Consider the following 17,234-nt stretch of genomic DNA (forward strand, 5'->3'; position numbering starts at 1 on the left):
ATTTGGTTTGTCATGGAATTGTACTAGGAATTCAATCAAATGTATTTAGAATTTATCAGAAAACATTTTACATAAATAATTTTACCAGGTCCATGTCTTCTCAAATTTCAAAAAGTGAGGGAGCACCTCTCCTTTGCACTCCGGCAGCACTACACCCCTAACCTTAACCCTAACCCTAACCCCTAGCCTAGCTTATGTTAGCCACCTAGCTAACTTTAGCCACAACACATTGGAATTCATAACATATCATATGAAATAGATTATGGATAACTACAAATTAATACATACCATACCAAACGTAATGTACTAATTTGAGTTTCCCGGATTTTCTTTTACTTTCTTACGTCTACCCATGAGTCCAGGTTGCATAATCGGAGCTAAAGCGGGTTGTGGAGGAGAGCTCCGCAGGAGCATGATTCGACATGGTTAGAGGTGATGGCTAGAGACTCTAGACTGACCCGTCCCCGCCTCCTCTTCTATCTTATCCTAGGTTGGGTCAGCCTCACAAACAAATTTCGCGACCTGCGTCCTCATAATAATAGACACCGATTGCCCAACGCGCAGACTGACTTTCCTGGATACTCTATGAGAAAAGAGGACAAGGACACCTGGCGAGGTGGGTCTTCGGTGATCTATTGGTCATGATGATGTTGATGCTGATCGTTGCTTTCGTTCCTTCTGTTCACTCATATCAATTTTCACTCTCTGGTTGAATTTGACTTTGTAGGGCTTGTGCGGAGACATGTTAACAGTTGCGTTTGCATTGAGCGTCATCCTCACCGCTTTACCAGGTAACTGCATAATACAACTTATTGCACCTTAGTTACCGGCATTTTATTAAATGCCACTTCAGTAGCCTATGTTCTGAAATCATTCTGTTCTGTGCTTATACTTCTAAAGTTACCCAGGTGTCCTTGCATTGCGCACAGGTTATTTATATGGTATTGATCTGTGAGACAGTCAGCAGCAGGCAGCACTTGAGGACACCCTGCACACATTATTGGCTTCATCAGTAATGTTTGTGTTTTCTTCCAGGCTCTGGGGGTAGCAAGTGGACTGTGTCCTTCACCCGGAGAGAGATCTGTGTCTGGGCTGGGACCACTGTCACTCTCCCTTGTTGGTATGACTACCCATCAGGACACACTGTCAGGAGGGTGATGTGGTTCAGGGTCTCTGGCCGGAGGGAGTTTGCCCACCACTCTGACTCCAGCTTGGTTAGCATGTCTTATAGAGGAAGGACAAAGTATACAGGCAGCCATAAAAGCTGTGGGATCCAGATCACCAACGTGAACCTTGGCGATGCTGGACAGTACCACTTCAGGTTTGAGACAGACCACCCACAGGGACGATGGACCTCCCCGGACACCGTCTCGCTCTTTGTCACAGGTCAGTCATCTATCCTGCATATCAAAACAGCTTTTGTAATTTTGGTTCATTTGATTAAATCTCTATAAATCCATGTTAATCTGTGCTTGAAATGTATTCATTGTAGCATGTTGTGGAGCATATCCATTGACATTTACCATGTTCACTGTGATATATGCTTCTCCGAGCCACAATTATTCCAGGACATACACATACAGTAACTGTCTCTAATACACACAGCTGTTGAGGCTATATCAACGCCTTACGTCATAGCAGAGAGGAATATAATGTTAGGTAAACAAATCAGAGTTATATTCGTTGAATGTTGTTCCATAATTCTCTCTGTCTGTGTTGCTCCCAGAGCTTCAGGTTCAGGTCCATCCTGCGAGGACAGCCAACATGTTTGGGTCAGGAGAGACAGTGTACCTGGGCTGTATGGCCAGAGGCTGTGCTGCAGAAGGGAGGAGTCTTGCTCTCTACAGGAACGGCATCAACCTGGGATCACCTGAGAAGTGGCTGACCATCTACAACTTTGACAGCCAGCACGCTGGTACCTACACCTGTCGCCCAATCCCCCCACAGAATGTCCAGTCACCGCCGCTGGCCTTGGCTCTGGGACGTGAGTAGTGTTTATGTGTGATTGACGTTTGAATTTTCATGACCTTATAGGTTTCAGTTAGTATTTACTTTCTATCCCCCTCTCTCTCTCTCTCTCTCTCTCTCTCTCTCTCTCTCTCTCTCTCTCTCTCTCTCTCTCTCTCTCCCCTCTCCATCTTCCCATTTCATTTTCTTCTTTTCATTAACTTCACCTCTTAAATCAAACCCTATTTTATTGGTCACATACACATGTTTAGAAAATGTTATTGCGGGAATAGCAAAATGCTTGTGTTTCTAGCTCCAACAGTGTAGTAACTCTCTCTCCTTTGCTCTCCCCAACATTCCCTAGATGCTCCTCGTTCCACAGTGATTGAGGTGAGTCCCATGGGTGTGGTAGTGGAGGGGGTCTCTGTGACTATGACCTGCAACAGCAGTGGGGCTCCGGTGGTGGAGAGCTATGCCTGGTTTAAGGACAGGGAGAGTGGCAGCATTCCAGACAGCTTCAGACCCCAGCTCCACCTGAAGAGGGTGTCCCACACCGACCGGGGAGAGTACTTCTGTGTGGCACGCAACCCACTTGGTACAGAGAGGTCCAAACCTGTCCTGCTCAACGTCACATGTAAGGGCTGGCTGTTGGTATCTATGCATGTCTATACATTATCAGTGCGTATTTAGTGTTTTTAGACAAACATGCTTGCGGTACGGTTTTGGAAGCAGTTGATACCATGGAATTGGAATTCTAGTTCTATGGTCAATACAACAAATAGTGTATAGCTAGTGAGTCTGATATGGTCATATTAAGTTATTGCCTTCTATAGGGAATACAAGTATATTACTGTTGTAAAGATTGAACATCTATTCATCTTTCATATAACCAAGTGCCACTGACATTGTCTGTGAGGGTAGTCTTGGTCAATCATGATTGGGTAATATGTTTATTTTAGCAACTATGGGGGCATCATTTGTCACAAGGCCTACAACAGGAAGTTTACAGTACACTTTCCACAATGTCCACAAGGGCATTTTGACTTCTTAAATTGTCACTGCATAACTCTACTTTTCATACCTGCAATTTATGTTACTACTCTGCTAAGCGAATACATCATAACAATAATGTATTGTTTTGTTGTCCAGACTCTCCAAAGAGCACCAAGGTGTTGGTTAGTCCAACAGGAGACATCAAGGAAGGCTACTCTGTCAACCTGACCTGCAGCAGCAAGGCCCACCCCCCAGTGGACCGCTATGCCTGGTTCAAGATCATGGGGGGTCAGACCTGGGCCAAAGGGTCAACACAGAACCTCTCCTTCTCCAGCGTCCGCTCACAGAACGGAGGACAGTACTACTGCACGGCCTGGAACCAACATGGACAGGGCAGCTCCTCTGTTTTCACCCTCGCCATTCTCTGTAAGTAGAACAACAAGATTTCTCTCAAATCTTCTGTATAAGTAATGTTCAAATAATGGCTGGCTGTCCACTGTTCTGAATTGTTGCCTGGATTGGACAGATATAACACTGTAGCTGATAATGTTATGAAACTGTCAGAGGAAATCTGATCATGGTTCCTGACCGCACACTGTAAATTGATGAAAATACAGTGGTCATTTTGCAAGCTCTTCTATTCCAAGAGAGAGATATGGTGTACACTGAGTGTACAAAACATTAGGAACACCTTCCTTCAGAACAGACTCAATTTGTCAGGCCATGGACTCTACAAGGTGTCAAAACCCTTCCATTGGGATGCTGGCCTATGTTGACCTCAATGCTTCCCACAGTTGTGTCAAGTTGGCTGGATGTACTTTGGGTAGTGGACCATGCTTGATACACACAGGAAATTGTTGAGCGTGAATAATCCAGCAGTGCTGCAGTTCTTGACACACCCAAACTGGTGTGCCTGGCACCTTCTACCGTACCCTGTTCAAAGGCACTTAAATATTTTGTCTTGACCATTCACCCTCTGAGTGGCACACATACACAATCCATGTATCAATTGTCTCAAGCCTTAAAAATCCTTCTTTAACCTGCCTCCACCGCTTCATCTACACTGATTGAAGTGGATTTAACAGGTGACATCAATAAGGGATCATAGGATTCACCTGGTCAGTCTATGTCATGTTTTGTCCACTCAGTGTATGTCCAACCTCAGGAGTGTGTTAAGGTGACCAGGAGTGTGTGTGGAGCCAGTGTGCTGCTCAGGTTCCTTTGTATGCAAAATGACACCTAAACTCCTTTCTGCACTGTGGAGGAACCAATCAATCTTACCTGTCTCTGTCAGTGTCTCTCTCTCTTTCTCTCTCGATCCCTCTCGCCCCCTCTGTTTTGTAATTTCTCAAAAATCTTTCTATCTGTCTAAATATTTGTTTAACTTTCCTTGTTTTTCTCCCTCTCTCTCTCTCCTCCATCACCTTGACTCCCTGTTGGTCTACTCCCCCCCTTTTCCCCTTCTCTTCTCTCTCATCTCTCTTTGCCCTTGGCTGCCTGTCGGTCTACTCCCCCCTTCCCTCCTTCTCCTCTCTCTCTCACCCCTCTCTCTGCCCTTGGCTGCCTGTCTGTCTATCCTATTATCCTTTCTCTCTTTCACTCCCCCTCCATGCCACCATTTTTATCCTCTCCCCTATCCCTCTCTCTCTCTTTGCATGCCCCCCCCCCCCACACCTCTCCTCTTCTCCCCTCTCTCCCAGATGCCCCTAAGAACACGTCTGTGTTTGCGCAGCCCTCCAGTGTGATCGACGCGGGCCGTCCTCTGACTCTGACCTGCAGCAGCCAGGCCAACCCGGCGGTGGACAACTACACGTGGTTCAGGATCAATGCGGCTGACGCCTGGGTAACGCGATCGGGCCCAAGCTACACCTTCGCTGAGGTCAGCCCCGGGGAGAGTGGCCAGTACTACTGTGAGGCACGCAACCGTATCGGCGTCCACAGCTCGCCTGTCCTCACTGTCAGGGTCAGAGGTCAGTGGACTGGGCAGGATGGAGGGAGGGAGGTTAGAGTAGGAGGTGGGGAGTCCGAACTCAGTGACCCAGATGGCTTCTGTCTGTGTGTTTCTTATTTAATCACTACTGTAAATGTAATGTCTGTCTCACAGACATGTTTGGCAAGACACCGTGTCTAAATGTGTCACTGTATGCCCCTCAGTCTGCCCACTCACTATCCCAGAGTCTTTCTGATTTCAATTCTCTGACCTGTGAGTCATATATGGATAACTTTCACTAACTGTAAAAGGGGAAGAAGAGCTGAACTTTGATATCAGATAACAGAACTCTAGAGATTTGATCATTGATTAATGGAGCCGACAAAAGCTGGATATTTTGCTCTGTCTGTCTTCCTGTCTATGTCTGTCAATCTTTCTGTCCCTATTTTCTTCTCATTCTTCTTGGCCATCTCTTTCCTCTCCTTCACTCTCACTGTCATTAACCCAAACATCCCCATTCTCGCCTCTATGATGGTGACTACTGTCAGATTTACTCAGACTGAACCAGTTGTTGCTCTCTGATTGGCAGGCAGACTGAAGGTTATCGCCCTGGCCTCAGCTGTGGGCGTGTCTGCTGGTCTCATCACTCTCACTGTGGCCGTCATGATCAGGTGACGCACTACACCTTTCAACACTATGATGGTCTATGGAAGGCAGGGGACCTCAGGAACATTGGCCCGAATCAGTGTTACTAGACACTTCATTTGATTGTGGAAATCAATATGTTGTATCTATCTGCCTTCTTCACAGCAAAAACATGCACAGAGTAGACATGGAATATCCAGAGGAAAACAAGAAGGTACTTGACTCTTCCTCCTCCAAGCATTGGCATCAATATAGCCTAGCCATTATGTGATGAAATAATATATAGAAAAATATTTAACAAAGAATTGTCATTGATTGTATTTATATGGAATAACAGAGGCCATCGGTGACAGCTGACACCCTGTTCTACGAGTCAGTCCAGCAGACCCTTCAGTTGAGGACTGGCAAGATGTCCGACATCCCGGTAGGTTAAACAACAACTCCCACTCTGCACCACTAGAGGGAAACACCATGTTCCACTTGTAATAATCAGGTCATGCCATTAGAATTCCTCATGATTGGATTCCCATCTTCTTTTGAAAGATCAAAGGTAACAATATGTACCTACACTTTAATGACACTGCACCTACCATGTAAATACATCAGGGGTAGTTACAACCCCATCATTCGGACACATTTTAAACCCAGGTTTGGGTTCTCTCTATTGAAGTGACATTAACCCTTCTTCAGTCCTCTCATGGGAATCCCCCTATTCTTTCTGTGTTTGATAGGAGGAGCCAGAGGAGGTGTATGAGAGGGCCCATCCCTCCATCGTACCCCTGAAGGATGTTCCACCCTGCACAGAGGCAGACAGCATCCTCAACTATATCACTGTGCATTACTCCAGGATCCCAAGGTAACCAACCATCCTCCATCAATCACTTCCTCCTACCCTCTCCCCTTGATCTTCCTCTTTTCTCTTTTTCTTACCCCCTCTCTCCCCGTTCTACTCACCTTTCTCCTTCTCTCCTCTCCCTTATACACTCTCCTCCCTCTTTCTCTCCCTACCCTCTCCCTTCCTGCTCATGCATCTCCTCTCTCAGTCTTATCCTTCTCTCTTCCTCTTTCTGACATACAGACCAGTGGCACATTGCATTACCTACAGTTGAAGTCAGAAGTTTACATACACCTAAGCCAAATACATTTAAACTCAGTTTTTCACAATTCCTGACATTTAATCAGAGTATAAATTCCCTGTCTTCGGTCAGTAAGGATCACCACTTTATTTTAAGAATGTGAAATGTCAGAATAATAGTAGAGAAAATGTTTTATTTGAGGTTTCATAACATTCCCAGTGGGTCAGAAGTTTACAATCACTTAGTATTTTGTAGCATTGCCTTTAAATAGTTTAACTTGGGTCAAACGTTTTGGGTAGCCTTCCACAAGCTTCCCACAATAAGTTGGGTGAATTTTGGCCCATTCCTCCTGACAGAGCTGGTGTAACTGAGTCAGGTTTTTAGGCCTCCTTGCTCACACACACTTTTTCAGTTCTGCCCACAAATTTTCTATAGGATTGAGGTCAGGGCTTTGTGATGACCACTCCAACACATTGACTTTGTTGCCCTTAAGCCATTTTGCCACAACTTTGAAAGTATTTTTGGGGTCATTGTCATTTTTGTTTCACCAGTCCAGAGGACATTTCTCCAAAAAGTAAGATCTTTGTCCCCATATGCAGTTGCAAACTGTAGTCTGGCTTTTTTAATGGCGGTTTTGGAGCAATGGCTTCTTCCTTGCAGAGCGGCCTTTCAGGTTATGTCGATATAGGATTCGTTTTACTGTGGATATAGATACTTTTGTAACTGTTTCCTCCAGCATCTTCACAAGGTCCTTTGCTGTTGTTCTGGGATTGATTTGCACTTTTCGAACCAAAGTACGTTCATCTCTAGGAGAGAGAACGCGTCTCCTTCCTGAGCGGTATGACGGCAGCGTGGTCCCATGGTGTTTATACTTTCGTATTATTGTTTGTACAGGTGAACGTGGTACCTTTAGGCATTTGGAAATTGCTCCCAAGATTGAACCAGACTTGTGGAGGTCTACAATTTTTTTCTGGGGTCTTGGCTGATTTCCTTTGATTTTCCCATGATGTCAAGCAAAGAGGCACTGAGTGGTAGGCCTTGAAATACATCCACAGGTACATCTCCAAATGACTCAAATTATGTTAATTAGCCTATCTGAAGCTTCTAAAGCATTCATTTTCTGGAATTTTCCAAGCTGTTTAAAGGCACAGTCAACTTAGTGTATGTAAACTTCTGACTGACTGGAATTGTGATACAGTGAATTATAAGTGAAATAATCTGTCTGTTAACAATTAATGGATAAAGTACTTGTGTCATGCACAAAGTAGTTGTCCTAACTGACTTGCCAAAACTGAAAAACAAGTTTTAATGACTCCAACATAAGTGTGTGTAAACTTCCGACTTCAACTGTCTGTCCATACCTCTTTTCTTCCAAGTCTGGACCAGATTCAAGTTACAAATGTACCACTGGATGGCGATAAAGAGCCAAAGGATGCTGCCAATGTTGTCTACACTGTCCTGGCCAGACCACACCAGTAGTGGTGCAGGTAAAGTAGGACATCTTTTGATGTCACTAATTTATCTCTGCTAATATATGAACATCAAGAGTTATATACACCTCACAATCTAATTAAATAATTTGCAACAAGTTCAAGTTTGACCATAGAGACAAACCTATTCTAAATGTGAATTCAGTGACACACCTCCATTAACGTTGTTGTTTTTTCTCTCTCGCATATCTCCCAGATGAGAACTGTAGCTCCAAATGAGTGACATCGCCAGAAGGATCTCTACCATCGACCCCTGAACTGCTTCTGAGCTGGACTGCTCACTCTAAGCCAATTTACTGTTTATCTAATTTACTACAAAGTCTAATTTACTAGGAATAGTTCAAGTAGTTACTTGTAATTCATTTGGCATTATAAGTGGCATTACAACTCATTTATTAGCATTTAACGTTTTACTAGTAGTGGCCAGATAATGAAATATTCCGATATCAGAATCATCCTTAAAATGTATCTTTTTCACCCTCAGAAGGAAGTCATTTTGGACATTTTCTGTCTGGGTTCTCTCTATCTCCTCCATAAGATATCATTAAAATGTCATGTAAAAAATGAAGTTTGGTATGCATCATCACTCATGCTAGTCTTCTGGAGGATGTGTGTAAATGTGTTACTGATCATATCTTGTGTTTAGGGTATGGTTGGTATGTCCCAAATTGCTTGTTGAAATGTGTTACTGATCATATCTTATGTTTAGGGTATGGTTGGTATGTCCCAAATAAACATTTTTAAATGAAGAAAGAATTGCTAGATGTATTAAAGACATGTATCAGGTAGACACTTACCTTGTTTATTCTGATCTATCATGCTGTGGATGTCAGTACTGAGTTATTGATTAATTACGTACATATGAACTGTGTACTACTTTTCATAACAGATGAACACGGAAATAGTGCAGAGGTCAGAGGGGATATAGGACAAAGACAAGCACCAAACAAATTATTATTATTATTGTTATTATTATTATCATAATCTCGTCAACATACTGAATGTCTCTAAATCACCAAATCTATTCCCTGCTTACATAGAAAATTTACATGACCTTCCCTGTCAACCTTCAGTCTCAACTCCTGCATTCTGCTTGTGTGAAATTGTTATTATCACATCAGTCCATGGTATTTGCATTGTCATTTTCTGACCAGTCTCATTCTGTGGACATGCTCTGTAGATGAGTGAGTGATCCTGTTTCTTTCTATAAGGTTTCATGTGTTTCCTTTCATTCAGTTGATTTTTATGTGTTCCAATGCTAATGTAGAACGGGATTTCTATTAAGAAATTGAAGCATAGTTAAGTTTATTTCATGTTGGTGAGGATAAAAACAGAATGACTAGATTATTTAAATGTCTATCCCAGTTGTGCTGTCTTATTGACAGCAGGGTTGGAGTCAATTCCATTTTAATTCCACTATATTCAGAAAGTACACCAATTCCAAATGTTCCTCATTGAAAAGCCTTGACGATATTTGGAATTGGAATTTCAGTGTAGTTCTTGAATTTAAATGGAATTGACCCCAACCCTGATTGACAGAGACAGTTACACCTTCTTTAAATTAAAACAATGTTGATGCTGCCACCACCATGCTCCACCGTGGGGATGGTGCAAGGTTTTCCTCCAGTCTGTTTGATGATTGGCTTTGCTACTGTCTAATACTGTATAATTCCCTCAACCTGTGGTGTTGCAGTTTGATGCGGTGTGGCTCTTTGAAACAACCAGTGTGATTACTCTCAAGTTGCCAGGTGAGTAGAATATATATATTTTTGTTTGATACTCTATCATTCTGTGGATGCCAGTATTCAGTTATTAATAAATTAATTATATAAACTGCATATTGTATATGGCTCATTAGAGATGAGCAAGGAACTGATCAGAGGGGATATTTAACATTGGTCTAATGCTATTGTTATTACCTTAATGGTGAAATATATATTTATCAAATGACTAACCTCAAAGGAAAGTAATATATTATTATCTAAGATTACAGAGTAACTCACTCTTTACATCAACAAATATACAGAAGGGACTGATAGCCAGTTTGTGCACCAGCATGTGTAGAGTATGATCTTTCAAATTAACATATCTGAAGGTAGGCCACACGTAGGAATGCTATATTATATTTTCCTACATTTAAAAAGGGCAAATGGGTACTGTACCTTTGAGTGTTGTAGATAAGTGTGATAACTGCTTTTTGTGGAAGTAATTGGAAGATGACATTCAACGATACAACACCATAGCTCCATGTGCCTTAACAAGTTGAGGGGAAGGTCATCTAAACCCTTAACCTGTTTACATTATGTGGAACACTGAGCTGATGAGCAAGCGCCAACCTTTTGAAGGTTAAACAACTGGGTTTTATATTTTGACTAGGTTGATGTCCCAGGGACAGTTAATGAAAACATAGGTCATGTGGTATGAAATATGGAAACAGTGGTTAACATTGAGAGATGTATTCATCTCTGAATCTACAGATCTCTTGGTATGTGTGTGTATTTTTGATACTCACTCCCATTAATAGAAGTCTAACCTTTATTATGGATTATAGTATTACCATTATATTTGGATTGTACAACCCAGAATGAAGGGTTTGAAATTATGAAGTGTCTGGGTTTTTTCTGTGTTGATTTCCATTACTTTAATAGGAGTATAGAATATTTTGATATAGAAGCTAAAATCTAAATGCTTACATTAAAATGTAATGATTATTGTCACACAAGTGATGAGGATGGAATGTAATGGACATTTAATGTTTGTGCTTTTCTTATAACTAATTTCTGTGTTCAATTCATGTGCTGTTCTATAAACCAATTTATGTATTCATGCAAGTGGTTGACTGTACAAATCCTCACTATCAGTAGCTGAAATGTGGCAGTACGCCCAGTCCTTGTTTTGAAAGATATCTCAGTTTCAAGGTCTAAGCTTCGAGAAAAGAAGCCTCGTGAGGTATTGGTCTGTCACATGCTATGAACCAGTATTGGTCTGTCACATGAATTAAATAAAACAGTAATGATTAATTATGCTACATCATGCAAATATAACTTGTCTGCGTATAGCCGTATATAAGACAACTGTTGGGACTGCCCAGGCAGAGCTCCTGGTTGACATGTGTACTATGATGCATTGAGTTGGTTGGAACCTCTCCAGCACGCTGACAAATAAACTATGATTCATTTAAGATTGACTTTGAGTGTCCCTGTGTAAGAATTTCCAAGACATAACCATCTCTGTCTTATGTAACCATACAAAATGTAACATATCATACTAATATCGTATACTTGATTTACGTTTACTATGTTATGTCTAGTTTATGAGACCAGGCTTTTCTGAGGTCCTCAAAGACAGTAGTGCTTTTACTTGGGGTGATTTTATTGTGCTACTTTATCATCCTGATATCTTATTATTTGCCCTATTTATTTTACTTCCATCAGTCTCTCTGGTTTCACTGTTGTTTTCTTGCCCTATTCAGTTTAATTTTACCATTTTATTTTGTCTAGATCATCTATCATATCTTTGTCATTTTTATATATGTGTTTATGATTTTACTTTTGTTTTAAGAACTTTAAATGCATTAACTGGTGATCTATGAATAAAGTTTGATTTGATATAGATTTACGCCGTACCGTAGGTCAAACATGACTTTCTTACATGCAGAAATAAGGAATCATTAGGAGTCCTTCCTCTTACTCAAACACCGAGACAATATATCAAATTGCTTCGAAGAAGAAGTCTTTCTCATGATAGCATGGTCAGCATGTTTATAACACATTTATAATGTACAGTATTTAGCCAAAAACCTGTTTGCCTCTGCCAGTATAGCGGACATGAGCCGAAGAATGGTTGCTCATGGTCACATGAAGGAGTAGCCCCGCCTGCAACTTCAAAATCAATGTCTGGCCTCGGCCCAAGAGGGAATTTCCTCTTGGTATAATGGTAAGGGGTTGGTTTCTTCTGCGGTAAACTCAGGGTTTGTATCTCTTCTGTCACATCAGGAAGCTGAAACTTGGCAGCGAGTGGAACTTCCAGCAAGGCAATAACCCCAAACACACATCAGAATCAACATTTTGCAATTCCCGATTGCTGGTCAAAAGTAGTGCACTATATAGGGAATAGGGTACCATTTGGGAAGTAGACCTAGCCTGTCTGGGCTTTTTTAATGAGAAATGTGGTTAAAATTCAACTGCTAAACTGTCACTCAGGCTGTCGGAACATTACTTTTGCCAAAGCAGGGGGAAATTAAACATCGCTGCAGAACGGATGGCTTTCACTGGTTGTGGAATAGATGAAAAGTCTTCAATCAAACGGATTATGTAGCTCCACCCGATAGAAGAATGAAATAGAGAGAGAGAGAAAAATACAAACCTTTATCTCCACCTTTTCCCCGCCCCATATATCTGCATAATGATAACAAAGCCCTTTCCCTGTCATTTTAACTAAACTCAGCAACTACGTTTATTTTCAGCAAACTTAACATGGGTAAATATTTGTATGATCAAAACACGATTCAACAACTGAGACATAAACTGAACAAGTTCCACAGACATGTTACTAACAGAAATGGAATAATGTGTCCCTGGAAAAGGGGGGGGGGGTCAAAATCAAAAGTAACAATATCTGGTGTGGCCACCAGCTACATTAAGTACTGCAGTGCATATCCTCCTCATGTTTTGCACCAGATTTGCCAGTTCTTGCTGTGAGATTTTACCCCACTCTTCCACTAAGGCACCTGCAAGTTCCCAGACATTTCTGGGGGAATGGCCCAAGCCCTCACCCTCCGATCCAACAGGTCCCAGACGTGCTCAATGGGATTGAGATCCGGGCTCTTCGCTGGCCATGGCAGAACACTGACATTTCTGTCTTGCAGGAAATCACGCACATAACGAGCAGTATGGCTGGTGCCATTGTCATGCTGGAGGGTCATGTCAGGGTGAGCTTGCAGGAAGGGTACCACATGAGGGAGGAGGATGTCTTCCCTGTAACACACAGCGTTGAGATTGCCTGCACTTACAACAAGCTCAGTCTGATGGTGCTGTGACACACCGCCCCAGACCATGACGGACCCTCCACCTCGATCCGGCTCCAGAGTACAGGGCTCGATGTAACACTCATTCCTTCAACGATAAACGCAAATCCAACAATCACCCCTGGTGAGACAAAACTGCGACTTGTCAGTGAAGAGCACTTTTTGCCAGTCCTGTCTGGTCCAGCGACAGTGGGTTTGTGCCTATAGGTGAAGTTGTTGCCGGTGATGTCTGGTTAGGACCTGCCTTTACAACAGGCCTACAAGCCCTCAGTCCAGCCTCTCTCAGCCTATTGCGGACAGTCTGAGCACTGATGGAGGGATTGTGTGTTCCTGGTGTAACTCGGGCAGTTGTTGCTGCCATCCTGTACCTGTCCTGCAGGTGTGATGTTTGGATGTACCGAGCCTGTGCAGGTGTTGTTACACGTGGTCTGCCACTGCGAGGACGATCAGCTGTCCGTCCTGTCTCGTTCACACAGATGAGCACGGACCCTGGGCATCTTTGTTTTGGTGTTTTTCAGAGTCAGTAGAAAGGCCTGTTTAGTGTCCTAAGTTTTCATAACTGTGACCTTAATTGCCTACCGACTGTAAGCTGTTAGTTTCTTAACGTCCGTTCCACAGGTGCATGCTCATTAATTGTTTATGGTTTATTGAACAAGCATGGGTAACAGTGTTTAAATCCTTTACAATGAAGATCTGTGAAGTTATTTGGATTTTTACAAATAACTTTTCAGGGTCCTGAAAAGGTATGTTTCTTTTCTTGCTGAGTTTTGATATTATAGAGTCTACTGTTTGCCTATTCCTGTCATTCAGCCATCAAACCATTCACTGCTCCACCAGGTGTGTGGGAAACTTTGATCTTGTACCTCCCTCCTCCACTGATACATATGGGCTGATGCTGAGAGTCGTTGTGGGAGTACCCAGGATGTATAGAGCATTTGGACAAGAGTGAAGAAAAGGAGCAGTGCGTACCTAATTGATGGATTTTGTTTTGGGTTAAAAAAAAACATTGTACAGTTTTAAAAAACCATTTAAGGACAAGAAAATCCAGAGGATGAAAAACACTTATTTCCAGTGTGGTCCTCAGTTAATTATATACTACTTTTCATTGAGCTATAAAACATGTACCACTGCAGCAGCTACACTGTAAACATAGAAGGTCTCAAAACACCATGATTGTGTAAGGAAATCACAAAGTAATGCACCTCAGCTGAGATCTGTTTTTTGGAGGGTGTTTAAATGTAAACCCAATGTAAATGATTTAATGCACCGAATGTGTTTTAAAACAGAAATTAAGTACTCCAAAAAAAACAAAGTGGTTCTTCACTGTACCCCGTGCGCCGATGACGTCAAGGCAGCCCCCCGCACCTCTCTGATTGAGACACATTTCAGTTGAATGCATTCAGTTGTACAACTGACTAGGTATCCCCCTTTCCCCTTTCAAACGTAATACTGGTGTTTTTTTAAAGTGTTGTGAAAACACATTGAGGGTTTCAGTGCATGTAAAAAACACCAAAACTGTGAAATGCAAATGGTTTATATCCTAAAAATTGATTAATGATAAGGGCCTAACGAGAATATTTGGGGGGGAATTCCACCTTAACTTTAGCTTTAATTAGACATACTAGAAATATTCAAATCAAAAGTTAATTGGTCACATACAGGTTTAGCAGATGTTATTGTAGGTGTAGCGAAATGCTTGTGTTTCTAGCTCCAACAGTAATATCTAAACAGTTAATATCTAATAATTTCACAACAATACACACAAATCCAAAGTAAAGGAATGGAATTAATAATATATAAATATTTTGATATTTTTTTGAGGATAACACAGTGCCACTGACATGGCCAGGTACCAAGGACTGTGTCCTTCTCCGTGGCTGATTGTGAGTATGACATTTTAACGTGTTAACCCTCGCAAGGCAGGCCCAGAGGACATCCCTAGCTGCATCCTCAGAGCACAGACCAACTGGCTGGAGTGTTTACGGACATATTCTATCTCCCTAACACAGTCTGCTGTCCCCATATGCTTCAAGTTGGCCACCATTGTTCCTGTACCCAAGAATGCAAAGGTATCGCTTCTGTCATCATGAAGTGCTTTGAAAGACTAGTGTCATGGAATTATTGTAATCAAAAGGAGAGACTTAAATTTCCTCAAAACAAGTCAACTTGATTATTTAATTACAGCAGTAATGGAGCTTTACAACGAGCCCCCCCCCCCCCCCGTAGGTGATTTGTTGACAGCCCAAACAACAGGACAAAGCCACAGCATTTTATAGCCAAGTCCATCCTCCTGGATGTCCATGACAAATCACAGATGAGACAATGTATACAAAATGTATATTTTGCTCTCTTTGCAACAGACATCAAGATTTACATGGTGCCAAATATCTGTCTCTAGTTCATTTACTGTTTGCTTGTAAAAAAGACCAATGCAACCTAGAATACTAAATCCTTTCTTTAAAGAAACTGGAGATTGGTTCTCCCTGTTACCGACATACAGGCACACAGACACTAATCATAGAATGGAATATCACCAATCCATCATAAATACACTGTCAGTGTTAAATCTCAGGTGAGAGTGTTCTAAAAAAACTATTCTGTTGCATAAAATAACCATTTGATGCAATAACAGTATAACATAATCTTGTAGTTTCTGTTCTGACACTAGTCAAGGATCATATCACCTCTACCTTACCTGACAATTGATTAAATGTAGATTTTTTTGGTCACACACAATACCCCATGTCAAAGTGGAATAATGTTTTTAGACATTTTTTTTATTAAGTGAAAAGCTGAAATAAGTATTCAACCCCTTTGTTATTGGCAAGCCTAAATAACTTTAGTAGTAAATATTTGCTTAACAAGTCACATAATAGAGTCCCACAGTGGAGGCGTCATAATACCCATAAAACCAAGCAGTCAAACAGAGAAATGGTTCCAATTGTCTTTCTACCATATATTTTTCCCAAAGGGGATTTTAGAAACACTTAAAATAAGGGCTTTGTTTCGAGTAACCTTTATTTGTAACCTTTTAACCTTTATTTAACCAGGAAGGGCTCATTGAGATTAAAATCTCATTTTCAAGAGGTAGGCAGCACCAAGTCATTACAAAAAAATTAACACAGGCAAATATATTTATAAAAGTTACCTTGTCCTAGAGAGATTTACATGGTTATCAAAACGTCATGCCACAAAACGTCATGAAACACGGCCATTATTTTAAGTGTTTCTAAAACCCCCTATGTGGAAAAAGGATTGGAACCATTTCCCTGTTTGACCACTAAGTTTTATGGGTATTATGACTCATACTGTGGTACTATATAAGTTGCATGGACTCACTGTGTGCAAAAAGTGTTTAACATGACTTTTGATTGACTATCTCATCTCTCATCTCTTTACCCCAGACATTACCTTACAGATACAGAATTACCTTACAGATAATTCTCAGTGAATTTCAAACGCAGATTCAACCACAAAGACCTGCACTACCATCTTATTTCACCTGACCTTTACAAAGTGTTTTGTTAGGACATGTTCTGACACTTGGAACATTCTTCTCAGGTGTTCCTCTGATTGGGATCCAGATCGTTTTCCCGGATTCAAACAATAACAAATAGGAGCAACACAGACAGAGCCCGCTATTTTTTGCAAGAAGTTGTGAAACAGGCTCATGACACTAAACATAACTGAGAGAAACAGAATCTTAAAAACATGTGGGTTGTAGACCACACAATGGAAGAAATTAAAGTGGGTCAGGGTTGATCAATTCAAAAGTTGGGTCTGTCACATGGTTCGGTTTGAGGTTCTGACTGAAAATGTAACTAAAGGAATAGAAAGTTAAGGACTCATTTGCAGAGGAAATGAAAGTAAAAACAGAAGTGTGACAAACTAATATCACCAACCAAAACAATTGAAAAATCATTTGAACATATTTCCTTCAGTTCAAGGGCAAAGTGTTGTATGCGTTTGTGTTACTTGGCTTCCTGTCCCGTTTCTGTGTCCCCTCATCACTCATCAGGATGCAATACTGTGCATGTTCTGCACAGGCACTCCAATAAGAGAAGACAGGTTTATGTCAGAACAGATTTGAGTCAAGTTCAAGACTTTTATCTAGTCTTGGGAACATA

The 17,234-nt window shown here is 41.5% G+C and overlaps 1 protein-coding gene across 1 annotated transcript; it reads left to right on the forward strand.

Annotated features, from left to right (window-relative positions):
- The first annotated feature begins 384 nt into the window (after nt 1-384).
- On the forward strand, nt 385-11,268 carry si:dkey-33i11.1 (B-cell receptor CD22). Its single transcript, XM_029621651.2, has 13 exons — nt 385-616; nt 728-791; nt 1,036-1,386; nt 1,727-1,984; nt 2,312-2,581; nt 3,097-3,366; nt 4,641-4,910; nt 5,460-5,541; nt 5,681-5,729; nt 5,853-5,939; nt 6,247-6,371; nt 7,968-8,078; nt 8,278-11,268. The coding sequence occupies exons 2-12, from the start codon at nt 743-745 to the stop codon at nt 8,068-8,070; spliced, it is 1,914 nt and encodes a 637-aa protein (XP_029477511.1). The 5' UTR covers nt 385-616; nt 728-742; the 3' UTR covers nt 8,071-8,078; nt 8,278-11,268.
- The last annotated feature ends 5,966 nt before the right edge of the window (nt 11,269-17,234 follow it).

The sequence above is a fragment of the Oncorhynchus nerka genome, linkage group LG3, assembly GCF_034236695.1.
Source record: "Oncorhynchus nerka isolate Pitt River linkage group LG3, Oner_Uvic_2.0, whole genome shotgun sequence".
Lineage (NCBI taxonomy): Eukaryota > Metazoa > Chordata > Actinopteri > Salmoniformes > Salmonidae > Oncorhynchus > Oncorhynchus nerka.